The sequence below is a fragment of the Hordeum vulgare genome, chromosome 1H, assembly GCF_904849725.1.
Source record: "Hordeum vulgare subsp. vulgare chromosome 1H, MorexV3_pseudomolecules_assembly, whole genome shotgun sequence".
NCBI classification, from domain to species: Eukaryota; Viridiplantae; Streptophyta; class Magnoliopsida; order Poales; family Poaceae; genus Hordeum; species Hordeum vulgare.
In genome coordinates this window covers 437,074,700-437,094,267 of record NC_058518.1, presented here as the reverse complement: position 1 = coordinate 437,094,267, position 19,568 = coordinate 437,074,700, and the positions used below count along the sequence as shown (strand labels likewise).

Below are 19,568 nucleotides of genomic sequence, written 5' to 3'. Positions count from 1 at the left end.
CCGGGACTCCGAACAACCTTCGGTAACCTCGTATAACAATTCCCTATAACCCTAGCGTCATTGAACCTTAAGTGTGTAGACCCTACGGGTTCGGGAGGCATGCACACATGACCGAGACATCTCTTCGGTCAATAACCATCAGCTGGGTCTGGATACCCATGGTGGCTCCCACATGTTCCACGATGATCTCATCGGATGAACCACGATGTCAAGTATTCAATCAATCCCGTATACAATTCCCTTTGTCTGTCGGTATAGAACTTGCCCGAGATTCGATCGTCGGTATACCTATACCTTGTTCAATCTCGTTACTGGTAAGTCTCTTTACTCGTTCCGTAGCACGTCATCCTGTGACTAACTCCTTAGTCACATTGAGCTCATGATGATGTTCTACCGAGTGGGTCCAGAGATACCTCTCCGTCACACGGAGTGACAAATCCCGATCTCGATTCGTACCAACCCAACAGACACTTTCGGAGATACCCGTAGTGCACCTTTATAGTCACCCAGTTACGTTGTGATGTTTGATGCACCCGAAGAACTCCTACGGTATCCAGGAGTTGCACAATCTCACGGTCGAAGGAAAAGACACTTGACATTGGAAAAGCTTTAGTATACAAACAACACGATCTAGTGCTATGCCTAGGATTGGGTCTTGTCCATCACACCATTCCCCTAATGATGTGATCCCGTTATCAATGACATCTAATGTTCATGACCAGGAAACCATGATCATCTATTGATCAATGAGCTAGCCAACTAGAGGCTTGCTAGGGACACATTGTGATCTATTCATTCACACATGTATTACTGTTTCCTGTTAATACAATTATAGCATGAACAATAGACGATTATCATGAACAAGGAAATATGATAATAACCATTTTATTATTGCCTCTAGTGCACATTTCCAACAGTTATTTCAAGGACAATGCGTTTATGAGTGTGCACGGAGAAGCATAGTGACTATCAGATGACGTATATGGGAGTACGAACAAGGAATTGGACAACCCTAGGATATGGAGTTAATACCGTACTCCTGTGAGGTGTTCAAGCTCTTACATGTATGACTTAGAACAATGGTGAACCCTCAACCCAGTGCACCCCTAGCTTATTAGAATTCCACAATGGTTTGGTATTAAAACTGATAATAGTGGTCCATGAACGATCGATTGTTTCTAGCCATAAATAAATAAGGACTGCTATTAACATGATATACCATCGTTTGATAATATATGTACTGTATGTGTAGCGGAGATCATGGACGACACCCTCGTTACCCGACTGGCAGTTAGCCTAGCTGAAACTGCTGGAATCCTCGCGTGATTGGAGGAGAAGATGCTCGATTGGAGGCCGGCCACCGACTAGAAGATACCCCCCCCCTGTCCCATGGACATGTTCATGGGCATGGGCCGTTAGTTAGGCCGTATGTCATCGTGGGCCTCCCAAGTGGGGTGGTGGGCATTCCCTCGTCAACGAACTATGCCCTCGTGTCACTCCTTAAAGGTATTATTTTAGTTTACGTTAGTCACCATGATATAACTCTGTTAAATAGATGTTAAGAGTGATTCTTGAAATAGTAAAATGGGTTCTTTATGGTCTCAAAGAAGTCCCTAGTAAGAAAATGGTACAAGTGCTTGGACAGATTCATCGTTAAACATGATTTTCAAATTGCTAAAATTGACCCGTCCTTCCTCATTAAAAAAACTAATAGTGATTTTTTTGTGGATCAAATATACCTTGATGATATTACCTTTGGATAAACTAACCCCACTTGTAGGGCAGGGTTTGATAAACTCACGGGAAGTAATTTTAAAATGTGCACAATGGATGAGCCGAAGTACTTCTCAGGCTTCAAATCAAGCAAAAAAATGAAAACACCTTCATCTCTCAAATCAAACATACAAAGGATATGGTCCACAAATTATGCATGAAGAATGCCAAAAGAACTGTCGAGGAGAAGTGTTTCCATCATATTCATGTGTCGCTCATGCATAGTGTATATTGTTGGAAACATTCACTTATTTTGCATAAAATGGGAAATATACTAGGAACGGTCGACAAACCGTAAGCCGTTATTTAGAACCTCGGTCTTGGCAACGAGCACAGCGCCGTGAATCACATCAACGCCCACTCTCCTCCTAGTGAATGGCCGATGCGAGTAACTTAACTTAGATGTGCTTGAAGTCCTGGAGCGTCCATCGCCCATCTCCCCCCTTGACCATGAACTTGTGCTTCGGCACCCACCAGCTCGCCGGCACCGGGTGCTCGTCCGCGAGCGCATCGGCACCCTTGTTCACCAGCGCTATGTCACGGTCCACCTCGAGCTTGAACCCTCCGGCACTGCCCTGCTCCCCGGCCACCCCGTGCAGGTAGCACTCGAGGTTGTGGAGCGTCCCCACCGTGGCCGGCACACGCAGGTACGGCGACCGGATTGTCGTTATGGTCAGCTGCACGGCCACGTCCACGTACCCCAGAGGTGGGTACAGGGGCACGACGTCGCCAACGTTCTGCACATGCAGCGCCTTGAGGTCTGGAAACGAGTGGAACGCCGACCTGAAGAAGCGGCACCCGACGTGGGGGCTCGCGAACACGATGGCTGTCACGGGGAAGGATTTGGTGGCGCCTTCGGGCTTGTTGATGCCGCTAGACACCATGTCAACGGCGTTCAGGGTGGCGATCGACGCGCCGAGGCTGTGGCCGCACACGGTGATGCTGACCTCCTCGTCCTTGTACAGCTCCACCAGCCTCTTCACCTCCTTGACGACCTGCATGTGTGTTTACATGCATGGTTAATTAATGATCAACTAATTAAATGTGCAATTACTGGAGTACTGTTTAATAAAGCATTTGTCGGCATAGAAATGATGATTTTTAGCCGGCTCTGAAATATAGGGTACGTATGTCTTTTCTGGCATAGATGTAGGCTCTCAAGTCTCAACAACCAGCAGGGCGGGCATCGCTTTCGTTGATGCGTAAATTTATTACTAGTACTATTTACATAGTAACGAATATTAACACGGGTGCCCACGAGTTTGTCAAAACTGAGTCTGGCTCCGTCGCATCACAACACCTTTTATTCATACATCTCAATAAGTACAGACGACGTCGTGTTCATTTGCTACCGTGCCATTTTCTAAGGGCTCAATCATGTGACGCGCTCATACACTGAGGATACTGACGAAAGAAAAGGACAGGAGCCAACGATAGTTGAGGACTAGAGCCTCTAGATAAGGCCATTGTTTCCTTGTCTTCAAGATTTAACTTGTATATCTTCCACTCGTGGAATCATTTTCTTTGCGGGAACATCCAAAGGATTCCCTTTTCTCTTTCTTTTCCGTGGGGACCACAAGGAATTTCACTAATCGAGTCGAGTGGAAGACAATCTTGCTACGTACGTGCATGATTTCTGCATACCAATCATACAACACAGGCGCTAGGGCTGTGTTAATATATAACCGGCACGGTGAATCTTTTATGCAAGGACTATATGTACAGTTCGGCACTGTTAATAATCAACTAATGATTCTCCGAGGGTCTTTTGTCTGATGATTACCCACCGTGTTTTACTTTTTCTGGCACATTTTCACATTTTACTATGTCTCATCTAAATTAGAATAAGGAATCCGTCTCTTTTAAGTAAAATCTCTAGTAGGAGTAGTAGTGAGATAAATTAACAAAAAAATCAGGTTAACAGTATTTAGTTACGCTGGTTTTGCTGTGGCTAGCTAGACCGTGGCCTTGCTTCTCATTATAGTCGTTGTTTAGATTATTACTTCCTCTGTTTCAAAATAACTGTCTAAAGCTTAGTGTAATTTTATACTAGAGCTAGTATAAAGTTGAGACACTTATTTTAGGATGGATGGAGTATATAGGTATATAAGCTGTTGTCGTTTTGTACGTTAGAACTGCACAAGTATAATGGGCCGGTGAGATCGACCTGACGTACCAAAACACACATTTATGAGTCACTGTGGCACGTTAGTTACCTGATCTCTGGCGCTGGTCTTGGTGAACTCGGAGCTCTTGTTGCTTGACGTGTACATGGAGAGGAACCCATGGTGCACGACGGCGAGGCGGTTCTGGCTGGCCGCGGAGCCCAGCACGGGCGCGGCGGGCACGGGAACGAAGTCGAGGTCGTTGACCCACTCCATGTTCTGGACGGTGCCGCGCCACGCCACGACGATGTCGCGCCTCCCGAGCTTGGCGGCGCCCTCGTCCGTGGCCACGGCCACGTACCCCATCCAGTTGGACTCCCGGCTCCAGACGTCCGGCAGCGACGGCAGCGGCAGCAGCAGGAACGAGCTGGGGAGCGGCAGCGACGAGGTGGCGTAGATGAACTTGGTGACCTGGTAGTTGTTGCCGTGGTGGGGCACCCCGACGCCGGCGAGCAGGTCCTCGTAGGCGTAGAAGCACGCGCCGCAGTGCGGGGAGCGCCTCTCGGTGTTGAACCCGTCGTAGGCGGCCTGCACCATCTCGCCGTAGGAGATGATGCTGGAGCGGAGGTGCGGGTCCAGAGGGTCCAGGAGCCCATCCCACGAGTTCTCGCCGTGGAGCTCGCGCCACCTGCTGGCCACGGTTCCGAGGACGCGCGCCGGCGCCGGCGGCGTCGTGTCGTCGCCACGGGGTTTCTCTTGGCCATGCAGCCTGCTGGCTATGTCTCCAACGATTGGCAGTGGGATCGGGAGGAACGACATGGCGCGCGAGGTGTTAATTCGTGGGATCTTCTCGATCGATGTGCTGCCTACCACTGCCGGCGAGTAAAGTTTGGCTCTGTTGGCTAGCTGGTGTTGTGACCTTTGCTTCAGCTTGGGCTTGTACTTATAGGACGGATCGGAGCTTTGCTGCACCTACGGGGCATTATGGGGTAGGGACTCGGGAGGATTATTTTAGAACAGTTTTCACTGAAAAGGACTTAAGTACACTCTTAATACAGTTTTCTTTAGAACTATAGGCTCGTGGGAACATGACTTTGAATTAACAAAAGCCATTAACCGGTCTGGAATTACAACTATTCACCAACCATATCAACCAAGTGATACAAAGAAAAACTCTAGAAGCTTAGAGCATCTCCAACAGCCGCGCTTCGCGCCGTGCCCAAAAAATGTGTTTGCCGCGCGCGCTTCGGCTGGTTTAGCGCGGGGATAGACGCTGGCTTCAACGGCCGCGCTATAATCCAGCGCGCGCCGCTCCAGCAGCGCCCAAAAATACACAGCGCGCAACACGCACATACCACATATACATTTCAAAAAATAGGAGCAAAAATGATCAAAGAAATAAAATAAATCAACAATAAATAGTCATTACAACTCAAACAGATAGTTTATCATTCAGTACAACAAATAATGCAATAAACACAACCAATAGTTCATGAACAATACAATGTCGAATGCAGAAATCATGCTCTTTGTCGTTCATGCCATGCCCACCACTCTTCAATCAGATCCTTCTAAAGTTCATTGTGCGTTGCGGGACGCCGAATGCCATGATAGGAGGCAACAAAATGGGCTACCCTTTCAGCCCTCCGTCGCACTCGCACGGGATGTCCCAAGAGCTCATACTGTGAGTAGTCTAAATCTTGGCCACGCTCATTCTCGATGATCATGTTGTGCATGATCACACAAGCGTGCATGATGTATCAAAGCATTTTTTGATCCCAAAATCTAGCCGGTCCTCTCACAATAGCAAATTGGGCTTGCAAAATCCCAAATGCTCTCTCCACATCTTTTCTAGCAGCCGCCTAAGCATTGTGGAAATCAAGATTTTTCTTACCTTCTGGCTTTTTCAACGGCTTCACGAAGGTTTCCCACTTTGGATAGATGCCATCCGCTAGATAATAGCCATAGTTGTACGCACGGCCATTTGCTACAAACTCCACCGGTGGCAACTCATCATTTGCAATCTTATTCATCAGTGGTGACCGGTTGACAAGAGTGATGTCATTCAAAGATTCAGACATTCCAAAGAATGCATGCCAAATCCAAGTCTCCTGATCGGCCACCGCTTCAAGGATTATAGTGGAACCCTTTTTTTGGTCGTGGAATTGCCCATGCCATGCCTTTGGACAATTCTTCCAACTCCAATGCATGCAATCTATTGAGCCAAGCATGCCAGGAAAGCCGCGAGATTTGTTCATCGCCAATAGCCTTGCGGCGTCTTCAGCAGTGGGAGATCTCAAATACTCCTCGCCAAACACTTGCACAATTCCCAGTGCAAAGCGCTTGACACACATGATGGCTTGGCTCTCACCCATAGCCAAGTGATCATCAACTAGATCAGTCGGGATACCGTATGCCAACATACGCAAAGCGGTTGTCACCTTCAGAAAGGTGCTATGCCCGAGCTCTCCGGCGGCATTCCTCCTTTGCTGGAAAAACCGGTCATGGCTCGCTAGTTTCTCTGCAACGCGCTTGAACAAGTCGGTGCTCATCCTAAACCGGCGACGAAAATACGACTCCGTATATGTGGGATTCTCCACAAAATAGTTCTTCATCAATCTGTTATGGGCATCAATCCTATCTCTCCAAATTTTCTCCCGACCCATAACCGAACCACCGTGCTTCGATTTTTTATTGATATGCATAGCTATGATCATTGCAAGATCCTCCTTCTCTTCCATATCAAATTCTTCTTCGGAAGAATCATACGACGAACTCATCTACAATGTTCAATACTATACTATAAAAACTACAATTCAAAACATGCACCAAATTCATAAGTTTGAGGAATACATACCTTGTAGGCGTTTTGTCGAACACCTTGCGGGCGCGGCGCGGCAGCGAGCGCTCGGGCGCTGTTCCTCGGACGACGGAGGCGCGCGAGGGCCGGTGGGACTAGGAGGGGGTCGGGCGGAAGCGCGGCGGCGCGGGGAGGCCGGGGAAGCGCCTGAACGGTCGCCGGGGGGCGCGGGCGGCGGCGGCAGCGGAGATAGGCCGGGGAAGCGCCTGAACGGTCGCCGGAGGCGCGGGCGGCGACGGCGGCGCGGGGATAGGCCGGGGAAGCGCGTGAACGGTCGCCGGGGGGCGCGAGCGGAGGCGGCGGCGCGGCCGGATGGGGGTGGAAGTGGGTAGCGAGCGCGTGAGAGTGGAGGAGCGAGCGCGGGAGAGTCCAGCGCGCGGGAGCTGGCGCAGCAAATAAGCGGCGCGCGATTGCGTTTCGGCCAGCGCGCCGAACTGCATATGCCACGCGCGCCGTTTTTGTGCGCCCGCTGGAGCTACCCGCCGCGTTGCGCGCGCGCTAAAACGGGCTATTTTGTGGCGTGACGCTAGTTTAGCGCGGCTGTTGGAGATGCTCTTACAACTCAACGGAGGGAACAAGCTCAAGAAATAAAAGAAAACGAAGATCATTGCTTGCCCTAGCCGAATACTACAACCAAACATGCATTTAGGAAAACAACAAGCATGAGCCTGATCAGGTCCTAAGAAAAGAGAGTGTAGTCATGAGCCCGACAAACTCCTAGGATGAAGAACTCCACGAGTGAGAGCAACTCTAGTGGGGCGACCCTTTTCGTCCGTCGCCGTCCGTTTGGGTCGGCGCGGCCAAAAATAAAGGCCCAACGTGTTGAACCATTAACAAACGCGTCCGCGCCGACCCATTTCTAGTCCAAATTTGGGATTGAAATGCGTCGACGTGGACGCGAAGCGGACGCGCGCGCCCTCTCGGTGTCCGTCCCCAACCACCGCGGTCAACATTATTTATGACGGTCGCCATCCTTGGGCCCACGCATCAGCGACCGTGGCCGGCCTTTTTTAATCCGAGCGTGCGGTGGGTTCCGCCATCTGCTTCCAGAACCCCGCTCGTCCACATCCAGCCACCTCCTCGGCGACCAAAACCCTAGCACCATGGCCGGCGGCTTCCCAAACAAGGGCAAGGTCCCGCTCTACCCCCGCGCCATCTCCCCGCCGCCGTCTTCCCACCGGCCTCGCCAGTGTGTGGGCGTCCCAATGCACCAAGCGCGATGGCACTGGGAGCACCGCGTGCCGCTCCCTTACCCTGATGTCACGCTGCCGCACGGCTGGCATCTGGATCCGGAGAGGATTCCGGTGTCGGCCGTGCCGTGGTAGGCACGGGTGCATGCGGAGGAGGTGAGCCGTCATCGGCGTCTGCTGACGACGAAGCAGCGGGGAGACCCTGCGTACGCGGCCGACTCCCCTAACTGGGAGCTGTGGTTTGCGGTGGAGCACGAGGAGCAGCGCCGTCGTGGCGTGCGCGAAGTGCAGCCAGGAGGCCCTCCACCGCCCCCGCCTGTCGTCAGCGACGAGGACCAAGAGGCTGAGGCCGCCTACCAGGCGGCACTCGCATCTGTTCTCCGCAACAGCAAGGAGGAAGCGCGACGTAGGGTTGACGAGGAGGCGACGTACCAGCAGCAGCTCGTGGAGGCCATCGCGCTGTCGGCTGCCGCCGACTGCGTCGTGCCACCTTCACCGAAGCTCGACCCCACGGAGACGCGGGAGGTCTAGCAGTGGACCAGCATCGCCCACGAGTTCATCACTGCGCCACCCATCTAGCTGGGCGCGACACCGCAGCAGGAGAAAGTCTACCTCGAGCACTGGAGGGCGCAGCACCTGCGGGCGGAGCGCGTCGAAGGCCTTCGGCTGATGGAGTAGGAGAAGGAGGCGGAGGAGGAACGACGGGAGGCGGAGGCGGAGGCGGAGGAGCATGCCCTAGCTGCTCGCTGCCAGCACCACCAGCACAGCCTACGCCGGCGGGACAGACGACGGAGGCACAGGCAGCCGCGCTCTGGAACACGGCGTTCCCCTGGGACTTCTTTGTACTTCCTCTCATTTTCCACCATAGCATTAGTTGTTGTGGTGGAATTTGGGAGTGAAGGACTTGGGCACTCCTTGTGCCCTTGCCATTGCATTTGGTGCATAGGTTTGAGTTCTCCAGGGTGATACGTGGAAGTGAAGTTTGAGAAGCTTATTACCCTTTGGTACTTGGTATCCTAGAGATTGTTCTTCGTGGATGCTTTGGCATCCTAGAAGCTTGGTGGTGCCTCGGAGCTCAAACATTGTGGTGTAAAGCTCCGGGCAAGCTTCGGGGTCTCCAATTAAGTTGTGGAGATTGCCCCGAGCATTTGTGGTCACCTCGAAGCCATATGCCATCATGGTGAAACTTCGTGGTGTTGTTGGGAGCCTCCAATTAAGTTGTGGAGATTTCCCCAACCTTGTTTGTACGTGTTTGGTGGCCGCCCTCAAGGGTCCCTTGATGGAATCACGACATCTTGCATTGTGTGAGGGTGTGAGGAGATTACGGTGGCCTTAGTGGCATCTTGGGGAGCATTGTGCCTCCACACCGTTCCAAACGGAGATTAGCATCCGCAAGGGTGTGAACTTCAGGATACATCGTCGTCTCCGCATGCCTTGGTTATCTCTCACCCGACCTCTTTACTTACGCACTTTACTTTGTGATAGCCATATCGTTTCTTGTTGTATATATTGCTATCACATAGTTGTTTATCTTGCTTAGCATAAGTTGTTGGTGCACATATGTGAGCCTAGTTCTTTTAGGTTTTGTGCTTGACAAATTAAACGTTAGTTTTATTCCGCATTTGTTCAAGGCTACATCATAATTATTTTAAAGCACCTATTCACCCCCCTCTAGGCGACATCCATGTCCTTTCACCGGGCTTAGGACATTTCTCACCTGAGTTTGGTGATTAAGATAGAAAAAGTATTTGAACAAAGCAAGTGTGGGCTCCATCTAAATATAGACTTCACAGAGGACACCAAACTGGCAGATATTCATCATTGAATTGGGACCAAGGTCTTGGGTGTAAGACTATAAAGATGAAGCAAGTCCTTAAATAATTTTGACCTAGGAGGACGAAATCCTCTAAGCACGTGATTGGCGAATATCACTACTTCTCCGTGAGCAGGTTGAGGAGTGGTCTCTTCCTCGAGTACCCTCCACTCAATCTCATATTTTGGCGGAAAAAATCCTTGGGTTACCAGCTCATTTAAAGAAAGCGTGGTAACCTTGGACCTAACCAAGCCAACCTCTTTACTGGTCTTTGCGGGCATTACGGTTGAAAAACGGCAAACTCTGCATCGGAAGAAAAGCTATAATGAAAAAAAAACCCGGTAAAGGGCTCATGTGGTAAGCCAGTCTCAAATATACAAAGCTAGAAGCCAGGATTTGGCGGCTCATGCGATGCATGGTTGGATAACGGTCCACCTTCGGGTAAGGAGTCTAAATGGAGCAGATTAAGTGTTTCATTCATACTTAAGTCCACTTAGGAGCAATTCAAAGACTATGAAGACTTAGCAAAAATTTACAAGGCTGCAAACTAATTTCCTATCCAAGCGGCTAAAGAAGTGGATCTACGGGATACATAAAAAGAAGGAAAAATGTGTTCTAAATAGCGGAGCTACCGAGAGGAAGCATCTACGAGGAGGCAAGATAAATCTATTATGGATCTACAAAGTTGCCACATCATGGCAGGGATAAAACCGCATCCAATGCGCACATAATGAAGCGAGAGATCTATAGATGCTATTTAGTATGCTTACGATGAACTTCGGATGAAACTACGAATGGAATGCGATGACCTAAAAGGAGATAATGGAAAACATACCAGGTTTTGTAGCAGATGAAGCTGTGGTCGAAGGCGTTTGAAAGATCTCCAAAGATGCTAGAGATGAACTCTGACGGGAGGAGCGAAGGGACGAAGTCGTCAAAGGATAAACAACGCCAGTGGTGTGCGAAAGAAGTTGTTGCGGGTGAGAGGAAGGAGAAGAAGTGAAAGGACGACTGACCGTTCTATTTATAATAATAAGACCCGAAGCGGCGCAGTAAAAAATGGAGTAGTTGAAGGCGAAGTGGACGCCTCGATTTTTGCGCTTGTTAAGGATTCAAAGTAATATTAAGGAAGATTTCCCATGATGACCAGATGACATCAGCAATGACCAGGATGATGTCGCGACCATGACGATTGGAGAAAATAGCAGGGCGTGAATAAAATAGAAGACCCACCAAAGTGCTATCCGGACAAATGTGACCTGCACAAAAAGGTTGTGAACTTAAAAGGCGACTTGTGCTAATCCTCTCCTTTGAGAGTTTCCCTTTTTCAGAACGAAGTTTAACATGAATAAATTCAAGTTAAACTGGGGGACAATGTTAGGGATGTACCCCACGGGTTAACCCGCCATGGGGACAACCCACCAGGTCTACCCTTTGGGCAAGATGCCCATGACGCTGAGGCCAAAAGGGTGACTCACCGCAAGGTCGGCTCAAGCCCATCAACTGGAGGCCGAGTCGTTAAAGGGAGACATGAAAAACTTCCTTATCCAAGAAAAAAAAGAAGTAAAAGAGGACACGGGTAGCTACGCGACCCGGACACTATTGTAGCCTTGAAGCCTCCACGTGCGTATAAAAAGGGGGGCGGCCTTGAGGTAGATAGGACAACTAAGAAAGACTCGAGAGCTAGGTTAACGATTATGCACCCTTCTAATATAGTTCATCATCATCAGTAAGACACGAAAGCAATATGTAGGCTTTTACCTCCATCGGAGGGGGTGGACCTGAGTAAATTCGTGTCTCTTGTCTCCCGACTAACCCCTTTGAGTCACCACCCTATTGCGATGGCTCCTATACTTAGTACTTTCATGAGGACATCTGTCGTGATAAAACCACATCAAAGACCCTCTTTGCAAACTCGAAGGTCCAACTACACATGTCCCTTGAAGTCATCTTCCACCTTGATTCAGTGCAAGATGAAAGAGTTCTAAGTCCGGAAGAAAGTAACATCCGCAAGATGATTAAGAGAAAGATTATTAGTTTGGTCGTGTTGGAGAAGGCTAGGAAGCGTCAAAACTCTAGAATCACTAACCTCAAATAAGGAGATGCAATCACTCGTTACTTCCATCTGTGTGTCAACCATAGAAGGAGGAATTCATTCATCGTCTCAAGCACAACAATGTTTTGGTCACCAAACACGAATACAAAAAATATTGTCCACCGCCACTTCAAGAACATTGCAAAAAAGGGCCTTCACGTGACATTGAGATTAATTGAAGGATCATCCCCACATCCAATTGTGATCTTCATGAATTGGGAGAGGAATTCACCGAGGAAGAAGCTAGGAGAGATGTGCTTTCCATGCCAAGCGGCAGGCACCGGGCCGTGATGGATTCACGAGTGCCTTTTCCAAGGCATGTTTGGACACTATCAAGCCACACATCATGCTTTCCATAAACCAGTTCTCTAATCTCCATGCTACCCACTTTCACTGGTTGAACTCTACTGAAATTGTCCTCGTCCCGAAAAAGTACGATGTCGAGGACATTACTGAATTCCATCCCATCAGTATTATTCATGCCATTGCTAAGCTAATTACTAAGATGATATACAACAGGCTTGCCCCACTAATGAATGAGTTCATCTCGCACGCCCAAAGTGTGTTCATTAAAAATATGCATCCATGAAAACTTAATGGATGTGCGCAATCTTTCTAGACGCTTCCACCGTACAAAAAACCTCGGCGTTGCTCTTCAAACTTGATATCGAAAAGGCCCTTCACTCGGTTCGGTGAGACTTCCTCCTCGACCTACTTCGACACCTTGGTTTCACGCCTTGCTTGAGAGGTTTGGTTTCGACACTGCTGTCATCGGACTCATCACACGTTCTGCTAAATGGTGTGCGAGGCGATCCCATCAAGCTAGGTCATAGGTTGAGGCAGGGGGGCCCACTATCCCCCTTGTTATTCGTGCTCGCCATCAACCTGCTGCATCACATCCTCGTGAAGAGCATGGCTCGGGGAAATATTCATCCCCTTGGTGGAAATGATATGGCTATCCGTACTTCACGATGACGCCACTGTTTTTCTTGCGCCCATTAAGGAGGACACCCAATTTTTGCTGACACACTCAAGCACTTTGGGTATGTCACCGACCTTGTCACAAACTATTCAAAAAGTTTTGTCGGCCCAATCTGTTGCAAAAATGTTGATCTACTAGACACCCTCCAATCCTTCCTGGCCAAGCGTCCTCCTTTCCGAGAAAATATCTTGGGTTGCCTTTATCTATCAAGAGGTTGAAGAGAATTCACTTCCAAACCCTTGAGGACAAGGTGGAGAGTCGGCTAACTCCTTGGGTGGGAAGGCATATTGCCTCAGCAGGTCGCACAGTCTTGGTCAAGTCGATCATCACATCGATTGCTATCTACTACATGATGGTGTTACATTTATGAGTCAAGGTCAAGAAGAAGATTGATGCCCTCAGACGTGATTTTCTTTGGGTAGGTTGTGATAAGGTCACATGCGGAAAATGCAAGATAAATTGGGAACAAGTGTGCAAGTCCAAGCTGCATGAAGGCCCTGGAATCCTAAATCTTGAGAAGTTTGTCATTGCCCTTCGCCTCAGGTGGTTGTGGGCCGAGTGGCCTCTCCCGGACAAACCATGGGTTGGCTTGGGAACCCCTTGCGATGACAATGACCGAAATATCTTTGTTGTCGGTACCAAGGTTCAATTGGGGATGGCATGCGTGCCAAGTTCTAGGAGTCTCCTTGTCTTTATGGGATTAGGCCCAAAGACTTCTCTCCTTAAATATTTCGCTTGTCAAAGCAGAAGAATTGTTCGGCTTGTACGGCTCTACAAGACAACCACTGGACTTCCCATGTCGACATTGTTCACGGCATCACCGTTGAACACCTCACCGAGTTTGCCTTCCTTTGGGAGAGGGTCTCCCATGTCAACCTCGACGTCCACACACGTGACACCATAACATGGAAATTCACTTCTGACAGACTCTACTCGACCGCGACGGCCTACATGGCGCAATTCTTGGGCCATACTGATATGGCCATGATCCCGACCATTTGGAAGATTTGGGCGCCTCCTAAATTGAAGTTATTTGCATGGCTGACAATCAATAATAGGATATGGATGGCAGACAGGCTACAACGTCGCGCCTGGCCAAATTGCAATCTTTGTCCCCTATGCAAACAGGTCCAAGAGTCGGCGACCCACCTTTCGTTCCAATGTCGATACACTATGAGGGTTTGGCACATGGTTAAAGATTGGCTCGGTCTCCATGATGTACATCCTTCTGATTGGAGTGACACGACTTCCATTGAAGAGTGGCGGAACCACAACGCAAATAAGAAAACTCAATCGCAAAAGTCACTTGCTTCCTTAATGTTGCTTATTTCTTAAGAGGTGTGGAAAGAGAGGAATGCAAAGATCTTTCGTAATAATATTGTCCGAGTGGTTGTCTTCGTATCTAGGATAAAAGATGAGGCCTCGCTTTGGAGCCTTGCCGGAGCGAAGCACTTGAGTAATGTAATGTCGCGAGAGTGATTATTGTAATTCGGCCGTGGACCTTAAACCTCTAAAACTTCTCTTTTAATCAATGAAAATGGTAAATATTTTACCTTGTTTTTTTAATAAAAAACTCTGCTCCCAATGCTGTTACTTGCCATGTGCAGTCCAACTACGTGCCAGCAGTATGTCAAGAGGACATACTTTCCATGAGCATCTTTCCACTCTGCCCAAGTTCGTGCCCACTGCAGGAAAAAAACATTGAAAATAAAGGACTCGTACGGGCTGCTGCGCAGAACGCGGAAAGAGGTCGGTTCGGTTGCAAACTTGCAATCGGCAGATCCGATCCTTCTATTGCGTGAGAAACGTGTGCTTGTATTTTTTTTTTTTTTAGGTAATGCTTGTTGGTACTATCGCGTGAGAAATGAGTACTAGGGAGTGTTTTCCGCGTGGTCAAAGCGACGAATATAGCACTGTAGTAACCACCGCTCGACCATGCTTTTCGTCCTTGTCTGCCCAACGTGGCACACGCGGCCACACGTCCAGCTCATTTTGTTGTCTGCTTATGCGTGGCCGCGTGATTACTGAATAATTAGTCATGCCACCACTAATCATCCGTAAATGACAAATCACGCACGCTGGGAGGATACGTATCTCGTCGTCTCATCTTGTCGGTTGCTAGTTAGCCACATGGGACGCGAATATGTTTGATATCTCTAGTTACCGTGATCTATATATACCTGTTAAAAAATAAATATTCTTAATCTATCATGTTATTTTACAGAAAATCTTTTAAGTTTTTTAATCAATCCACAATAAATAATAATTAATTTTTTAAAAATCTATATTTTTTAATCATAACTTCAAATTTAACATGCAGTATATGAAATTTAATTAGAAAAATATGCACAATCTAAATGGGCGATGCTCTGCGGCGCACTGGTCGAAACATTCGGCCAACCACGCGCGGGCCGCGCGATCTGCCAGCTGTAGGCGGGCCGCGTCGTTAGATCTTCATGCAACATTTTTCTCTCAATGCAATAAATTTCGACACTACGCAGCAATTTTCGTCAACGGTTGCAACAAAAAAATAATTGTTGCAAAAAAAAATCTACATGATCGTAGCTAAAAACAAAGAAGATAATGCGTGGTAGCAAAAGTCAAACGCCGGTTGTAGCAAATATCTACTTGACGTGTATGCAACTTTTTAGTGAACGGCTGCAGCAAAAAATGATGCCGGTTGTAGCAAAAAATAACACGGTTGTAGCAAAAGTCAAAATGCCAGTTGTAGCAAAAATCCAACAAACTCGAGTTGCAACCAAACGTATATGCAACTTTTTTACTGAACAAATGTAGTAAATAAAAAAGTTTGTAGCAAATATGAACGATGGTTGCAACAAATTTAGATGAGAAAAAAAGCTGTATGAAAAACATTTATATCAAAATAACACATGGTTGCAGCAAATTTAACGAAAAAATGTTGCATGCACCTGCCAGCAAGGCGCGCGGCCCGCCGCGACCGGCCGAGCGATTCGGCCGGCACGCCGGGTGGAAGCATTTACCAATCTAAATACGATACTATTTTACCCGCTAATCATTTAAAGAAAGCTGTTTAAGATGAAACCTTAATCTATGGCACATGATCAGTTTTTTTTCATATCAATGCCGATCCGAATTGAAAATAAACACTTTGACAAAACCATAATGAAAACAAAAATAATATAACCATGCATGCACGTCTCGTCAAAACCTTACAGAAAAAAATATTTTTTCATCCTATGCTAAGAGGGTGACGTCTTAAGATTGATAACAATCAAACTATTGTGATTATGTAAACAGTGAGACCACGGTCGACGAATGAAGGGAAGGTTAAATAAAAACACAAATGGTATGTTATGTGTTGAACGAAATGACATGGACCTATTAAAGTGTGGAGTCATTGCTATTAGGTTAGAGCATCTCTAGCAGACCCCGTATACTGCCAACCCGCAAAAGCTGTTTACAATTCGCGAAAAACGGATTTTGCGGGCGAGTGTGGGTACGAACACACACAAACTCTCCATAACGCACCCGTATAAAAGCATATTCGCAGAAGATACTGTTATACAAGTCTTCAATGCGGGGTGTGTTTGGGCGCCACCGCGGCGACACGCAAACCGGAAAACCACGCGATAAAACGTAGTTATAATTTGACAGCGATTCCGATAAATGAGTTCGAATATAAACAATAAAGCATAGTTCACTCGCGAAATGAGAGCATAGTTTGAAAGACAAACGCAAAAGGACTTCATGCATCGTGGTTGTTCTTTAGTCTGCACTATCGAGTTCATCGCCATCCCGAATCCATCCACTCTCCAGAATCCATTGCCTGCATTTGTTCCTATTCCAGCACTTGTCACTACTCCGGCACCAAAATCATCGGTTCCGATTCCACAGGATAAACCATCGCCACCATAACACGCAAGCATCCTCCTCTTCAACATTTCTCTCTGCTACTGTAACAAAAGACCTTCCAACGGCGCCAGAAACACGTGCTGACGGGAGACTATTCGTGTCTTGATTCTCCTCAGCAACGGCACCAGGAATCCTTCTGCTACGGCTACGCCTTTAGGGACTTCCTAGGCAAATATGCAAAGGATTCCCCCGTGGCCTTGGAGCCTTGCGTTGGTGTTCCCTCGAAGCGGAAAGGGTGATGTAGCGCAGTGGTGGTAAGTATTTCCCTCAGTTTTGAGAACCAAGGTATCGATCCAGTGAAGGAGTATTAGAAGTACGTGCACAAACACAAAAAGCTTGCTCCCAACACTATGAAGGGGTTGTCAATCCCTTATAGATTGTTTGCCAAGTGAGAACTGAAAGCAACAAATTAACAAAGCAAAGTAAAAGCGAAAGTGGAAATGATAGGTGTGAATAGACCCGGGGGCCGTAGTGTTCACTAGTGACTTCTCTCATGAAAGCAAGTAGACGGTGGGTGAACAAATTACCGTGGAGCAATTGATAGAACCACGCAAAGTCGTGACGTCATCTATGGCAATGATTATATCTATAGGCATCACGTCCAAAATAGGTAGACCGATACTTTCTGCATCTACTACTATTACTCCACACGTCGACCGCTATCCAGCATGCATCTAGTGTATTAAGTCCAAAAGAACAGAGTAACGCCTCAAGCAAGATGACATGATGTAGATGGACAATCTCATATCTATGACAAAGCCCATCTTGTTACCCTTAATGGCAACTACATGATGTGTGCCTTGCTGCCCCTACTGTCACTGGGAAAGGTCACCACACGGTATGAACCCAAAACCAAGCACTTCTCCCATTGCAAAAATCATAGATTTAGTTGGCCAAACAAAACCCAAGACTCGGAGAGACTTACAAGGATATCAAATCATGCATATAAGAAATCAGCAAAGACTCAAATAGATATCATAGATAATCTGATCACAAATCCACAATTCACGGATCTCGACAAACACACCGCCAAAGAGGATTACATCGGATAGATCTGCATGAAGATCATGGAGAACTTTGTATTGAAGATCCAAGAGAGAGAAGAAGCCATCTAGCTACTAACTACGGACCCGTAGGTCTGAAGTGAACGATTCACTGTTGGAATTATGCCCTAGAGGCAATAATAAATGTATAGTTATTATTATAATTCCTGTATCAAGATAATAGTTTATTATCCATGCTATAATTGTATTGAATGAAGACTCATTTACATGTGTGGATACATAGACAAAACACCGTCCCTAGCATGCCTCTAGTTGGCTAGCCAGTTGATCGATGATAGTCAGTGTCTTCTGATTATGAACAAGGTGTTGTTGCTTGATAACTGGATCACGTCATTGGGAGAATCACGTGATGGACTAGACCCAAACTAATAGACGTAGCATGTTGATCGTGTCATTTTGTTGCTACTGTTTTCTGCGTGTCAAGTATTTATTCCTATGACCATGAGATCATATAACTCACTGACACCGGAGGAATGCTTTGTGTGTATCAAACGTCGCAACGTAACTGGGTGACTACAAAGATGCTCTACAGGTATCTCCGAAGGTGTTTGTTGAGTTAGTATGGATCAAGACTGGGATTTGTCACTCCGTGTGACGGAGAGGTATCTCGGGGCCCACTCGGTAATACAACATCACACACAAGCCTTGCAAGCAATGTAACTTAGTGTAAGTTGCGGGATCTTGTATTACGGAACGAGTAAAGAGACTTGCCGGTAAACGAGATTGAAATAGGTATGCGGATACTGACGATCGAATCTCGGGCAAATAACATACCGAAGGACAAAGGGAATGACATACGGGATTATACGAATCCTTGGCACTGAGGTTCAAACGATAAGATCTTCGTAGAATATGTAGGATCCAATATGGGCATCCAGGTCCCGCTATTGGATATTGACCGAGGAGTCTCTCGGGTCATGTCTACATAGTTCTCGAACCCGCAGGGTCTACACACTTAAGGTTCGACGTTGTTTTATGCGTATTTGAGTTATATGGTTGGTTACCGAATGTTGTTTGGAGTCCCGGATGAGATCACGGACGTCATGAGGGTTTCCGGAATGGTCCGGAAACGAAGATTGATATATAGGATGACCTCATTTGATTACCGGAAGGTTTTCGGAGTTACCGGGAATGTACCGGGAATGACGAATGGGTTCCGGGAGTTCACCGGGGGGGGGGGGGCAACCCACCCCGGGGAAGCCCATAGGCTTTGGGGAGACACACCAGCCCTTAGTGGGCTGGTGGGACAGCCCCTTGAGGGTCCCTTGGACCCCAATGCAAGGTCCCCCTCCCTCCTCCTATATATATGGAGCTTTTAGGGCAGATTTGAGACGACTTTCTCACGGTTGCCCGACCACATATCTCCATAGTTTTTCCTCTAGATCGCGTTTCTGCGGAGCTCGGGCGGAGCCCTGCTGAGACAAGATCATCACCAACCTCCGGAGCGCCGTCACGCTGCCGGAGAACTCTTCTACCTCTCCGTCTCTCTTGCTGGATCAAGAAGGCAGAGATCATCGTCGAGCTGTACGTGTGCTGAACGCGGAGGTGCCGTCCGTTCGGTACTAGATCGTGGGACTGATCGCGGGATTGTTCGCGGGGCGGATCGAGGGACGTGAGGACGTTCCACTACATCAACCGCGTTCTCTAACGCTTCTGCTGTATGATCTACAAGGGTACGTAGATCACTCATCCCCTCTCGTAGATGGACATCACCATGATAGGTCTTCGTGCGCGTAGGAAATTTTTTGTTTCCCATGCGACGTTCCCCAACAGTGGCATCATGAGCTAGGTT

General features: G+C 47.8%; 1 protein-coding gene across 1 annotated transcript; it reads right to left on the bottom strand.

The window, feature by feature from the left end:
- Positions 1-1,950: 1,950 nt before the first annotated feature.
- Positions 1,951-4,808, bottom strand: LOC123443222 (phospholipase A1-II 7-like). The gene is made up of 2 exons (XM_045119541.1): positions 3,990-4,808; positions 1,951-2,768 (listed from the first exon to the last, which is right to left on the bottom strand). Exons 1-2 carry the CDS (start codon positions 4,695-4,697, stop codon positions 2,172-2,174), a joined length of 1,305 nt encoding a protein of 434 aa, XP_044975476.1. The 5' UTR covers positions 4,698-4,808; the 3' UTR covers positions 1,951-2,171.
- Between the last annotated feature and the right edge of the window lie 14,760 nt (positions 4,809-19,568).